This window comes from Cynara cardunculus, unplaced genomic scaffold, assembly GCF_001531365.2.
Source record: "Cynara cardunculus var. scolymus isolate 2C unplaced genomic scaffold, CcrdV1 Un_Scaffold_3335, whole genome shotgun sequence".
Taxonomy (NCBI): Eukaryota; Viridiplantae; Streptophyta; class Magnoliopsida; order Asterales; family Asteraceae; genus Cynara; species Cynara cardunculus.
Window position 1 is genome coordinate 26,591 of NW_020201435.1, and position 12,483 is coordinate 39,073.

A 12,483-nucleotide genomic window follows, 5' to 3' on the forward strand; every position below is an offset into this window, starting at 1 on the left:
CCTCTCTACACTTTTAGGAGACATAACCCTCTGTGTCTCCTCCCCAACACTTTTTTCTATTGACCCTTCACCACTCTTTCTAGGTGGAAGTGCTTCTTGGGTAGGGTTTGTCGGTTCTGGCAGTCCCATAGAAGCGCAATATTCTCTAAGTACCCTATTATCGTTCCTAATATATGCTCTCAATTCCAACGGCAGTGGCATATGATTTCTAAAATTAGAAAGAGGAGTAGATAACCTCAGTGAATCCATGTAAAATTGTGGGGCCATCTCTTCCTCCTCTATTACTGGAATGTTTGGTCATAAGTGCATTGCCCCCTTCACACAAAGTTGGAAGAATCTCTGAAATGGTATGTACCTAGGTGGCTTTGCAATGTATGCTTTAATTTCTTCCATGAATAGTGATGCATAATCATAAAGCATGTTGAAAGCTATTCCATGGAAGATTATCAATGTTGGCCTTGATGCTTGATCTAGCCTTGAAGCTTTAGGCGATAAACATCGATTGATACAGGAGAACAAGCAGTACCAAACATGTGGTAAATTTTTCCCCCTGAAACTGCTTAGTGTTGGCAAGGGATATTTGTATCCCAATGAGATCAAGTCTTTAATCATCTTCTCTTGAGATGGTAGGGCATCAAAATCTGATTTTCCCAACACTTCATTGTTATTTGTAGGAAGAGCATCTTCTTTATCAGTTCAAGGGACAGGAAAAACCATATCCACCTACAGTTGAAGTAATCTCATTTTGTTCCTCATCATAGGTTAGATTCTTCCACCACTGTTGAAGATTTTGAATAGGAACTTCATACCTTCTGGTGAACATCCTTTTCAGAGGATGTCTTTTAAACATCTCAATAACAATTTGATGCTCGGGTTTGAATTTTTCAGAGTCCAGATTTAGGGCACTGTTGTTTTCCTTAATGACATCATATTCAGATTCCGGTAAAATAGTTTGACTTACATCAGGCTCTGCAATAGCTACAGACATAGCAGCAGTCTGTGCTGGTTGGCATTCATGAGCATCTCCCACTTCCCCTTGAGATTCAGCGGGTTCAGGGTTGTGTTCTTTAGGCTTTTCAGTGACCTGTTCATCATTTGGCACCGGAATCGGGTCCGGATGATTGAATCTGGTTTTAGCTGATGGAGATTGGTTTCCTAAAGGAAGGGAGACATGTTCCTGGATAGCAACTTCAATGTTTCCAATCAGGATAGAAGTACGCTGGTTGACCTCATTGTCAGAATCAGAAGAAGAAGAAGAGGGTTCGAAGCAGGTTTTGGTGGTATGGATTGTTTTCTAGATGTTGGACTGTGAGTTAGCCATTGATGGATTGCTTTGGTGTTCTATGATTGCAAGAGGTAAGTTCGTATGAGAAAAATGAAGGTGGGAGTGATGACGCTTCACATATATGGACTATATATTTTGTTTTAAATTTTAATAAAAAACTCGAAAGGCTTGTTTATAGAGTGACACGTGGAAGTGTAGAGTACTTATTGGACTCATTTAGCATGCCAATTAAAACCGTCGTATTTTATAAAAATGTTTAATTACCATTACGATGTAAGTTAATGGTTGGTCGTATCATATACGAACACGTGGTTGACAACCGTCTTAGGTGCGTTTTAGGCGAAGGAATGTGTTGAAAGTCTTGAACGTCAAGAGTTTGTTGTTTAACTCTTAATTTCACTTCAGAGTTGTAGGTCTAAATGTGCCCAGATCTGGAACTTTGATCCTTGCATTTTCATACTTAGTACATCTGAATTACAAAGACTCGGTAGGATAAAAGAATTTCCCCCAAGCGATACTTCCATATCTGTATAGAGCTTATACACTATCTTTTGTTATGTGACAGTCAATATTTGTAAATTAACCCTTAGGAAAGCCATGAAGTTGTTAAACTCCATACCAAAATGTTCAAGTCTGGAATGTACAGAGTCAGTTTCTTGCCTCCGAACTTATAACCACCATCTTACATCTGGAACCAACTTCAGACTTAGAAATCTGTATTCACAACGGACGGCGTGGGAAGAGTTCCTCAGCCTACATATTTGAACGTACATAAAATTGTTCCAGACTTGCAATCCGTATTACGAAGTCTGGGTTGGCAGAAAACTTTTTCCTCAGATCAGACTTCCATATCTGTATAAATCTTATAAACTACCCTTCATCATGTGAGAGTTAATGTTTGAAAATTAGTCCTTAGGAAAGTCACTAAAATTGTTGACGTCCATATTAAAATGTTCGTGACTGAAATGTACATAGTTTCTTCCTCACATCTGAATTTATAACTGACGCCATAAATCTAGTACACCACGTTCATACTTGGACGTGGACAGACTACACAACTTCAGAATTTTCATAAATTCATAAACTCAAAATTTCAGTTATTGTCGGTTATAATCCCCATAAATTCAGGAATTTTTAATCGTGGGATGTGGGTTTAAATTGTGATTCAATTTCCGTACTACTCACTACTCAAATTGGCAACTTTTCTCAACTTCAAACCAGAACAATCAAAATGAATTGCTTACCTCCTGTGAGGTATGATAACTTCTTTTGATTAATTAATACATGTTTTTCCTTCTACAATTTAATGGCTGTGAACAATATTATATTCATTTAAGATCTTGACATACAGAAGGATGACTTCACTGTGAAGGTTTAGATGTTGTTATGTTAACTTTTTGATGATTACATAGATGTAATTGGTGAAGTTATTGCTTGTGAGACAATGGTGACTCTTCTAGATAATAATGGAAAAGCCAAAAGAAGGATGCAGGTTGAGATGCAGGAGTTGGAGTAAGTATTTTACTTTAATTTACTAGCAGTAATCTTTTGAAACTATATAATTCTTTTCTTACAATTTATTTAGGGGGATTAAAATGCAAGTGATATTGTGGGATGCATTCGCTCAGGAATTGAATGATTATGTTTCTACTAACAAGGACAACGGGATTGTTATTCTTGTTATTCAGTTTGCAATGGTCAAAATTTACAGAGGTTTGTCTGATTCATAACATATATAGTTCTTTCAAGCAATGTTGTGTTAACTTGCTTCATTTGATTGTTTCAGAAAGACCATTTCTTTCTAACTCATTCAATGGTACGAGGTTGTTCATCAATTCGGATATTGATGAAATCAAGGATTTTAAGAAAAGGTCAGCAGTTTTTATTTATTATTTATTTCTGTTATATATCTTATATTTCGCTAATATACATTGTTGTTTACTTATACTCCGATTCAATAGTTTGACTCCGGAAAGTGGCGAATCTAAATCGTCACAACATATTTCAATGCTCTCTGGATTGTCTTATTCATATCGTGAAGATTTTCTAGACAAAACCAGTAGAGCAAACATTGTTGAAATTAGTGAGACTGTTGAGGTACTTATTTTTTTAAACTGTGTCTATACATTCAGTAATTGCATATTATCATAACATATCGTACTTTATACAGGTGAAATCACTAATTATATTAGGAACAGTGAAAGCATTTAGGACAGATGTCCCTTGGTTTTACATGGGTTGCACGAGGTGTAACCGCAAGGTTCGACCCATGTACACTATAACCGACAAGGATGATGGATCTGGTATGAAATAAGAGAGTTTTTGATTGTACAACTGACAGATGCAGAGGTAAAAAAATAGAGGTGTTGCCAAAGTAAGTAACAATTACATAACAATGCTTTTTATTAACTTTTGCACACTCATATTAATGCTCACTTAATAATCATATAGGTTCAAAATTTCTTTGAGAGTTCAAGATGATACTGGAATTGTATCATTGAAATTATTTGATCGAGAAGCTAATAAAGTTTTGAATCAAATGGCAACAGAGTTGTTTGAAAAAGTTAAAGAGGTATGATTAGAAGCCTTATCTTTTTTTGTAAGTTACTTTTTTGGACTCCAAATGCCTGTTAATGTAAAAGTTGTTTCTTTTTTTCGTTAGAGTGGTGATTTAGATATGTTTCCGGATGACTTGGATGTTTTGCTTGATCGGAGGTTTGCAATAAAGATTGAGATAACTGATTACAATATTAAAAACAGATGTTTCATTTATTGCATTTCAAAGCTAACAGATGATGATGCCATTTTGAATGAATTGGAGATGAGATGCACTTCTCAACAGGTGTTGATTATCATTTGCAGAAAATATGATCCAATGTAGTCTAAAATCTTTGTTAGTCTAACATTATTTTACAATTTACTCTGCAGCCTGCTGAATCAGAATCAGTAAATCTGCATTCAACATATTTCAGTTCTCAAGATAAGTTAAAGGTATTATAAATGCCATCTTCAATGTAATTTGTAAATTGAACTGGAAGCAACTAGTTCTTCAAATGCCATAACTAATTATTGTTTTATTTGAAGGATGTTGTTTCATTTACTGGTGAGAATGCAACACCATCCGATGTCGATAAGAGCACTGCAGACAGTCTGGAATCAGAAGAGAAGTTGTATGACATAAGGCTTGGGAAAGGAGTTGATAGGAAGCAGCATTTTGAAAGTTGGTCTGATGCCAATCAGGAAGGTAAAGGATCGGCTATAAAAACATTAAAGATCCCTAAAGTTGAAAAGTAATATTCTTGCTTTTGATGAACAATTACATTGAAACTCGTATTTGGTATTGTGTTGGTAGTTGAATTTTAGTTTGGACAATGATTTTTGCATTGTTGATTATGTTATGATACATGCTTTCATTATTATTTGTGTTGGATCTGATATTAAACTCATTTGCATTACATAATTTTGTAATGCTTGATTTTCATGTTCATGAAAATTATATCTGGTTGTAAATATTTAACTACTTTTGGACGAAGAGGTTCTGGGCAGATGAATAAGAGGTTGTACATAATCAGATGGGCTTTACTCTAAATCCTTCTAGGCTTTCATTGATTTTTACACGGCCTCTGTATACTTCATGCAGATATTCAGACTCACTATACAGAGCTATGAAGTATGCAGAGTTGTTCTTCAGCCTACTTTGAAGATTAGAAGCCTTGTATTAAAATTAGTTGCACTTGCCAATTAAGTCTAAGACTGGGAAGGTAAGTCTTTATAACTCCTTTGCTTGGTCATTCTTTTCCCCATCTGTGCCTGTTGATGTTTATTTGAAACTTCTGAAAAAATTGCAATACGTAATACACGAATCAGAGGGGATGTGATTCATCTTCATGCTTAACAAGAGGATTTCTGGTATTAAGTATTTACCTTTTTTGGACCCAGAGGTTGTACAGACACGGGCGAAAGATTGTATTGCACCAGAGGAGCTTTCTTTGGATTTACCTTTGGTTCGCAAGTCTACACAGAGACAGAGCTCTTACTCAACAGTTAAGTGTATCATATACAAAGGTCGTCACGTATTTCGATGATCACAAAAGCTTCTAAATAAATACTTATTTCATGAACATAGGTCTGATATCCTTTTCCAGGGTTAAATTAGATGGTTACTCAGAGTCGCAAATCTGTAGGAAACTTAATTACATAAAGGCTCTGCGTTGAACATGCAGAGTCTCTATACAGGTCTACATTGAATATGGAAGCAACTTCAGGTGCGCTACATGGTACATGCAGATAGTCTGTGTAGTTCTGTATGAAGCACAGAGTTAGGATCAGAGGTTCTGCGTAGCACGTGGAGAGACAGAGCTCTTACTCAAGAGCTAAGTGTATTATGTACAAAAGTCGTCTTCTATGTCAATTATCGTAGAGATCATCTTATATGAAGCAGAGATACCACCCCTGGAGCAAGAGAAGGAGCCAAAATTATTCTAAGGTCAATCTGTAATCTGTTGGAGTTTCGAGAACTTCTTAGGAGGTTCATTAGGCTTCAAAGCATCTAGACCTTCTTGTCTTAGCATTTTTTTAACTTTCAAGCATTGTACTTTCGTTTCAATCATATTGTACTTTCTGAATAGTTAATGTAAAACAGAGGTTCTTTTTAACTTCTGCCTTTAATTAGACTTATGTTTTTAATTCAAGTAAGAGTCGGCCTTCTTTTTAACTTATGATGGAGTATCGAGAACTTCTTATGTTTTTCTTCCTTTTTCTTAATTTAAGAAAAAAGATTGGCTACAAAAATGTTAAAACTCTGAACTTCAAAAGTAATATTCGTGGTTCTAATGTACAGCTACATTGTCTCTCGTATTTGGTATTGTTTTTGTGATTGGATTTTGGTTTGTACAATGATCTGTAATTGGTCAATGTACTATGTTATACGCTTTCATTATTATTTGTTTTGGATTTAGTATTAAACTTATTTGCATGAGCAATACAAAGGCACTGCACTTAAGTGTTGAGAAAGAGCTCTGTCTCTTCATGTGCTACGTTGAGGCTCCCCTTCTTCATACAGACCTTAACAAAGGTTCTGCACATGCTACGGCATCACTCTAACCCTGCCTCTGTGGTTCATACGGAGCTACACAGAGGCTCTGCACTTAAGTGTTGAGAAAGAGCTCTGTCTCTTCATGCCAAGAGCTCTGTCTCTTCATGCCCTACGTTGAGGCTCCGCCTTTTACTCTGAAAGTGGACTTCAGACTTGTAACTCTGGACCGTCTAAGTCTTAAATCTGGGAAATTTATTCACCCTTGTGTCTGTCAAACCTCACTTCGTTCTTCATACAGACCTTAACAAAGGTTCTGCACGTGCTACGGCATTACTCTAACCCTGCCTATGTGGTTTATACAGAACTACACAGAGGCTCTGCACTTAAGTGTTGAGAAAGAGTTTTGTCTCTTCATTTTCTACGTTGAGGCTCCCCTTCTTCATACAGACCTTGACAGAGGTCCTGCACGTGCTACGTCATCACTCTAACCCTACTTCCATACTTCATACAGGGCTACACAGAGGCTCTGCACTTAGATGTTGAGAAAGAGCTCTGTCTCTTCATGTCCTACCTTGAGGCTCTGCCTCTTACACTGAAAGTGTACTTCAGACTTGTAACTCTGGACCGTCTCGGGTTTAAACTCTGGGAAGTTTCTTCACCCTTGTGGCTGTGAAGCCTGACTTCGTTCTTCATACAGACCTTCACAGAGGTTATGCACGTGCTATGTAATCACTCTAACCCTGCCTCCGTACTTCATACAGAGCTACATAGAGGCTTTGCACTTAAGTGTTGAGAAAGAGCTATGTCTCTTCATGTTCTACGTTGAGGGTCCCCATCTTCATACAGACCTTCACAGAGGTTCTGCACGTGCTATGCAGTCCCTTCCTCCATGCTTCATACAGAGCTACACAGAGGCTCTTCACTTAAGTGTTGAGAAAGAAATCTGTCTCTTCATGTCCTACATTGAGGCTCCGCCTCTTACTCTGAAAGTGGACTTCAGACTTGCAACTTTGGACCGTCTGAGTCTTAACTCTTGGAAATTTCTTCACCCTTGTGTCTGTCAAGCCTCACTTCGTTCTTCATACAGACCTTCACAGAGGTTCTACACGTGCTATGTCGTCACTCTAACCCTGCATTCGTGCTTCATACGGAGCTACACAGAGGCTCTGCACTTAAGTGTTGAGGAAGAGCTCTGTCTCTTCATGTTCTACGTTGAGGCTCCCCTTCTTCATACAGACTTTGACAAAGCTTCTGCTCGTCACTCTAACCCTGCCTTTGTGCATCATACAGAGCCACATAGAGGCTCTGCACTTAAGAGTTGAGAAAGAGCTCTGTATCTTCATGTCCTACCTTGAGGCTCCGCCTCTGACTCTGAAAGTGTACTTCAGCCTTGTAACTCTGGACCATCTCGGGCTTAAACTCTAGGAAATTTCTTCACCCTTGTGTCTGTCGATCCAGACTCCATTCTTCATACAGACCTTCACAAAGGTTCTGCACGTGCTATGTCGTCACGTATTTTGATGATCACAAAAGCTTCTAAATAAATACTTATTTCACAAACATAGGTCTGATATTCTTTCCAGAGTTAAATTAGATGGTTACTTAGAGTCGCAAATATGTAGAAAGCATACTTACACAGAGGCTTTGCGTTGAACATGCACAGCCTCTATAGAGGTCTGCATTGATTATGGAAGCAACTTCAGGTTTGCTGCATGGTACATGCAGATAGTCTATGTAGTTCTGTATGAAGCTCGGAGTCAGGATAAGAGGCTCTACGTAGCACGTGGAGAGACAGAGCTCTTATTCAAGAGCTAAGTGTATTATGTACAAAGGTCCTCTTGTATGTGAATTATCCTAAAGACTTTTAAATAAAAGGCTGTGAATGATCAGATGGCCTTTACTCTGTATCTTTCTAGGCCTTCATTGATTTATGACACGGCCTCTGGATGTTGCATACAGATATTCTGCCTTTCTGTACAGAGCTTTAAGTATGAAGAGTTTTTCTTCAGCATAATTTCAAGACTAGAAGCCTTGTATTAAAATTAGTTGTACTGGCAAATTAAGTCTAATACTTGTAAGATAAGTCTCGAATTTGGTTTTTCTGTCGTGATTGAATTTTTATTTAAACATTTATTTTTCAGTTGATGATTACATTATGATATATATTTTAATTATTATTTGCTTTGCATTTAGTATCAAAGAGTTTTCCGTAAGTACATAATTATGTTGTTATAGCAGTCATAATTTTTAATGATAACATTCTTCTTAGAAGTACACATTGAGAAGGGAGTATTCTGAATCCTTCTTCCTCTTGATTAATTTATCTCCAGGCTTCTACATGTTGCATGCAGAGCTTCTGCATGTTACATGTAGAGCCTCTACATGCCGTATGCAGAGCTTCTGCATGTTGCATGTAGAACATCTGCATGTCGCATGCGGAGCATGTACATGCTGCATGTGGAGCTTCTGAATTTTCTAGACATATCTCTGAAGTATAAAAGGGTTTACTTCAGAGTCATTTCAATACACTTCTATTTATACCCAGTGCATTAAATGATCACTTAATGCAATATGGTAGGTTTAGAGTACGTGTCAAACCTTAAGAGGAAGGCTTGTCCTTTGCTACAGTGAATAGTATAAAAGCACTATTTTTGAGCAGACATCCTTACCTAAAGTTGGTGGACAAGGAGTCGACTAATCGGCTCCATACCGTACTAACTTTTGTAAGGGTATGGGTTGTGTGCATAAGGACAAGACAACAACAATCGTGCTAGGCAAGCTTCTTTTGATTGCTGAATGATGGAATGACCTGAAGGTCTCATCATCATTCGTTGAAGCTAGAGTAGTCTTCACACATATATAGACAGGCTTGTAATCAATGAATATCGCTTCAGATCACGTACTCGCCGGTCTCTAATCTTCAGTTTCAGTCTTCGACGTTTGCTGAAGGTTCTTTGGTGTGAGTGTTGTCTTCTTGAAGTATTGTTGTCTCTGAAAGATTTACAAAGCAAGTTCTTCAGCGATTACTGAAAATACTCAGTGAAGATCGTTGGAACTGTAAATACAGAAACACAAATACAACGTGAAAGAGAAAAGGGATTATCATCAAATCACTGAGAGAGAGGATCAACAATCTCCCCCTATTTGATTATAACAAGATAACATAAAGAAGGTTATCTTATCAAATAATAGTAAGGAAAAAGTTACATATAAAGTACATGTCCCTTTTTACTATTTTGGGATCTTTTTCAGTTTGGACAGTCTCAGCTTGAGAAGTTTTCTTAAGTTATATCTAAGAAAATTACAAGTACGAAAACTGAAACTGAAAGCTTATTCACTGACTTATAGACTGTCAGTGAATGGGAAAAGTAACATTGGAACTCATAGACTTGTGTCCCTATTACTTTTTTCAGGGATCTTTTTCAGTGAAGTACATAGAATACTCATTTTACTATTCATAGGAAATAATGCAAGTATTACAGTACATGACCAGAACTTACAGAATATAAGTATAATCACTGAAAGGAGATATAGTACATGAAGTTACRAGGAAAAGTGGATTGTTGTTACAAAGAGAATCTTATTCTAGAACACTTAGACCTATGTAATCAGGTACATCTTCACTAACGTTTCTTCGACGTAGGAATTCTCTTCGTATCTTCAGATCGACGACTCTTCCAGGCATGCTATCATCTATCCAGAGCAAAAGATAAACCAAGTGATCCATTGGACATAGATGTAGCTCTGACATTCTCTAAAATCTGACTTCACCTTCATAGTCAAGGAATATAACTCCTAACTCAGGTTTAAAATGCACAGAGTTGGGTGTATAAGGACCCTTATTTGGCAAGTCAAGATTCAGCATAGAAATGTCTGTACTCATATGACCCTTCAGGACTTCATCTAAGGAGAACCTTGTTTCATGTTCGTTCCTTGGGAATGGTCCATCATTAGGATCAGAGAGCTTTAGTTTCTTCTTCCCACCTTTCTTCAGAGTTGGCCGGTCAGGGACCTTGACATACCTGGACATCCTTTTGATGAGCTCATTGATGGTGTCCTCGATAAGTGTCTTGTGTCTCGACTTGGATTACTGAATGGCTTGTATGATCTACATCCATTTGTTGTATCCATAACAGCCAAGGTTGGAAGGGTACTTGGTAACGACATCAAGATTGTCCCTGGTGATGAGCATTGAGACCAGTGTTCCACCGTCTTTAGATCGTCCGCTGATGCACACGCTGATGATTAGGCGGGGACTGAGTCTCTTTTTCAGTTTTGCTTCGCTCCATTGCTTATCCTTATCCTCTAGCTTCAGCTTCTTCTTGCGTTCAGCTTCTGCCATTGAAAGAAGTCTAGCTTGGGCTTGGACAGGATTCACCGTTCTCTTGGACTTTTTCTTGGGAAGGACTTTAGCAGCTAGTGACTTGGCCAGCTTTAAGTTGTCTTCAGTTTGCTTCTTTTGAAGCTCTAGCTCTTCTTCAGCCCTTAATGTCTCGAGTCTTTCAGCTTCAGATAGGAAGTCAAACTCACCACCACTAGAGGTACGAAGAGAAATTTTTACTCTAGTCTGGTCGAGCGACTCTTTTAGCTGAGACATCTGCTGATCTGTTGGAGCAAAATAGCTGGGTTGATCAGATACCCACTCGAGTTGACCGTAGGTTGTTGATGGGATATGAAGTTGATATTCTGAAGTGATCACTACCTGAGAGGTAGAGTCTTCAAATAAGGTTTGTTGAGGGCTTTTGAAAAGTAGCTTCAAGTTACCTTCTTCAGCGACCGCCTCGCCTTTTGACTTGGCGTCCTGGTTCCCTAATGGAGTCGATTCACCTTGCCTTTGCTCCTCTTGGGATGCGGAATCCCCGAGAGCAACACCTTTGGTGACGGTTGATGGCTTCTGGAACTTGATGGTAAAGTCATCTTCATCATCATTGTCGTCGTCACCATCTAGATCATCTCCGGTGTCCAGAATGACAGGTTCATCATCGTCTTCATCATCATCATCTTCATCCTCATCAACATCATCATCATCACCAGCAGCAGTGATGGTATGGACATCATCCCTAGGGATGGCTTCATCAACCTCAACTAGAGCAGCTTCAGGGTGGACGTGATTACAGGAGCAGCAACTGCTTCAGCTTCAAGAGCCTCAGCTTCAACTGCAACTAAAGCTGATATTGGGCCAACAGCCTGAGAAGCTGTAGGAGCAGCATCATATGATTCACCAGCGTTGGACCACATCTCCCCCTCTCTGGCTAAGACTCGAGAAAAATGGCCAAAGAGTTCGTCCAAGCGCTGACGCTGGAGAACCATGCATTCCTCTAGCCTTTGCAAAGCATTGGCTAGAGTTGTCATTGCCTCACGCGTCTCATGGAGCTGGGCACGATCATCGGCAGAGATGGAAGGTACAATCACTAGAGCTGGTTGACGGACAACATCCAGGATTTGTTGAAGAAGACCAGTCTGCTGATCAGCTATCGCCTGAGCATCGTCAGCCCTGTTGTGAAGAACAACAATGGCGTCGTTGTTAGCGTGAACAGCTTCTTGGAGAGTCTGGAGCTGACTCTGAACTTCTTGAGCATCCGCCTGGAAGGCAAGGAAGTTCGCATCAAGATCGCCTTGGCGGGGCATCTCTTGGTCAACTTCATTGACCCTAGAGAGGACGGTATCAACAGATGGTAGGAGAAGTTTGACGTCAGATGTCATATCATAGTCATCATCAATATGTTCATCTCCTTCATCATCTTTCTCTCTTTCTCCCTCTTCCACTTCTTGAGCATCAGGAAGATGCATCAAAGAAGGACCTGAGGGGCCTTCAGTGACATCGAAAGGAGTGTCACTGGTAGAAGCAAAGATGTCCTTGAGAGGATGGACATCTGTATACTGAGGAGCATCGAGAGGAGCAACCTCAGGTCCTGTGGTGAGTGTCTCAGTATCAGAAAGGACAGTCGCTGATACATCATCGACATGTGGAAAGACCAAGAAGGGAGGAGAAGAGAAAATGGTTGAGGAAAGACGTGGGTGTTCAGCGGTGGTGGCGCTGATATCTACACTTTCAGTGATTTGGGTCACTGAAGTGATTGGTGAAGGTACCACTGATACGACAGTGATGGGAGAAATCACTGAAGAGCTGGGAGGGATAACAGAAGACGCCTCGGGGGTAAGG

At 39.1% G+C, this 12,483-nt stretch overlaps 1 protein-coding gene across 1 annotated transcript; it reads left to right on the top strand.

The window, feature by feature from the left end:
* Nucleotides 1–1,298: 1,298 nt before the first annotated feature.
* Nucleotides 1,299–4,579, top strand: LOC112503596. The gene is made up of 11 exons (XM_025107606.1): nt 1,299–1,356; nt 2,698–2,797; nt 2,871–2,998; nt 3,072–3,156; nt 3,247–3,382; nt 3,456–3,545; nt 3,627–3,634; nt 3,737–3,857; nt 3,948–4,127; nt 4,214–4,276; nt 4,370–4,579. Exons 1-11 carry the CDS (start codon nt 1,299–1,301, stop codon nt 4,577–4,579), a joined length of 1,179 nt encoding a protein of 392 aa, XP_024963374.1.
* The last annotated feature ends 7,904 nt before the right edge of the window (nt 4,580–12,483 follow it).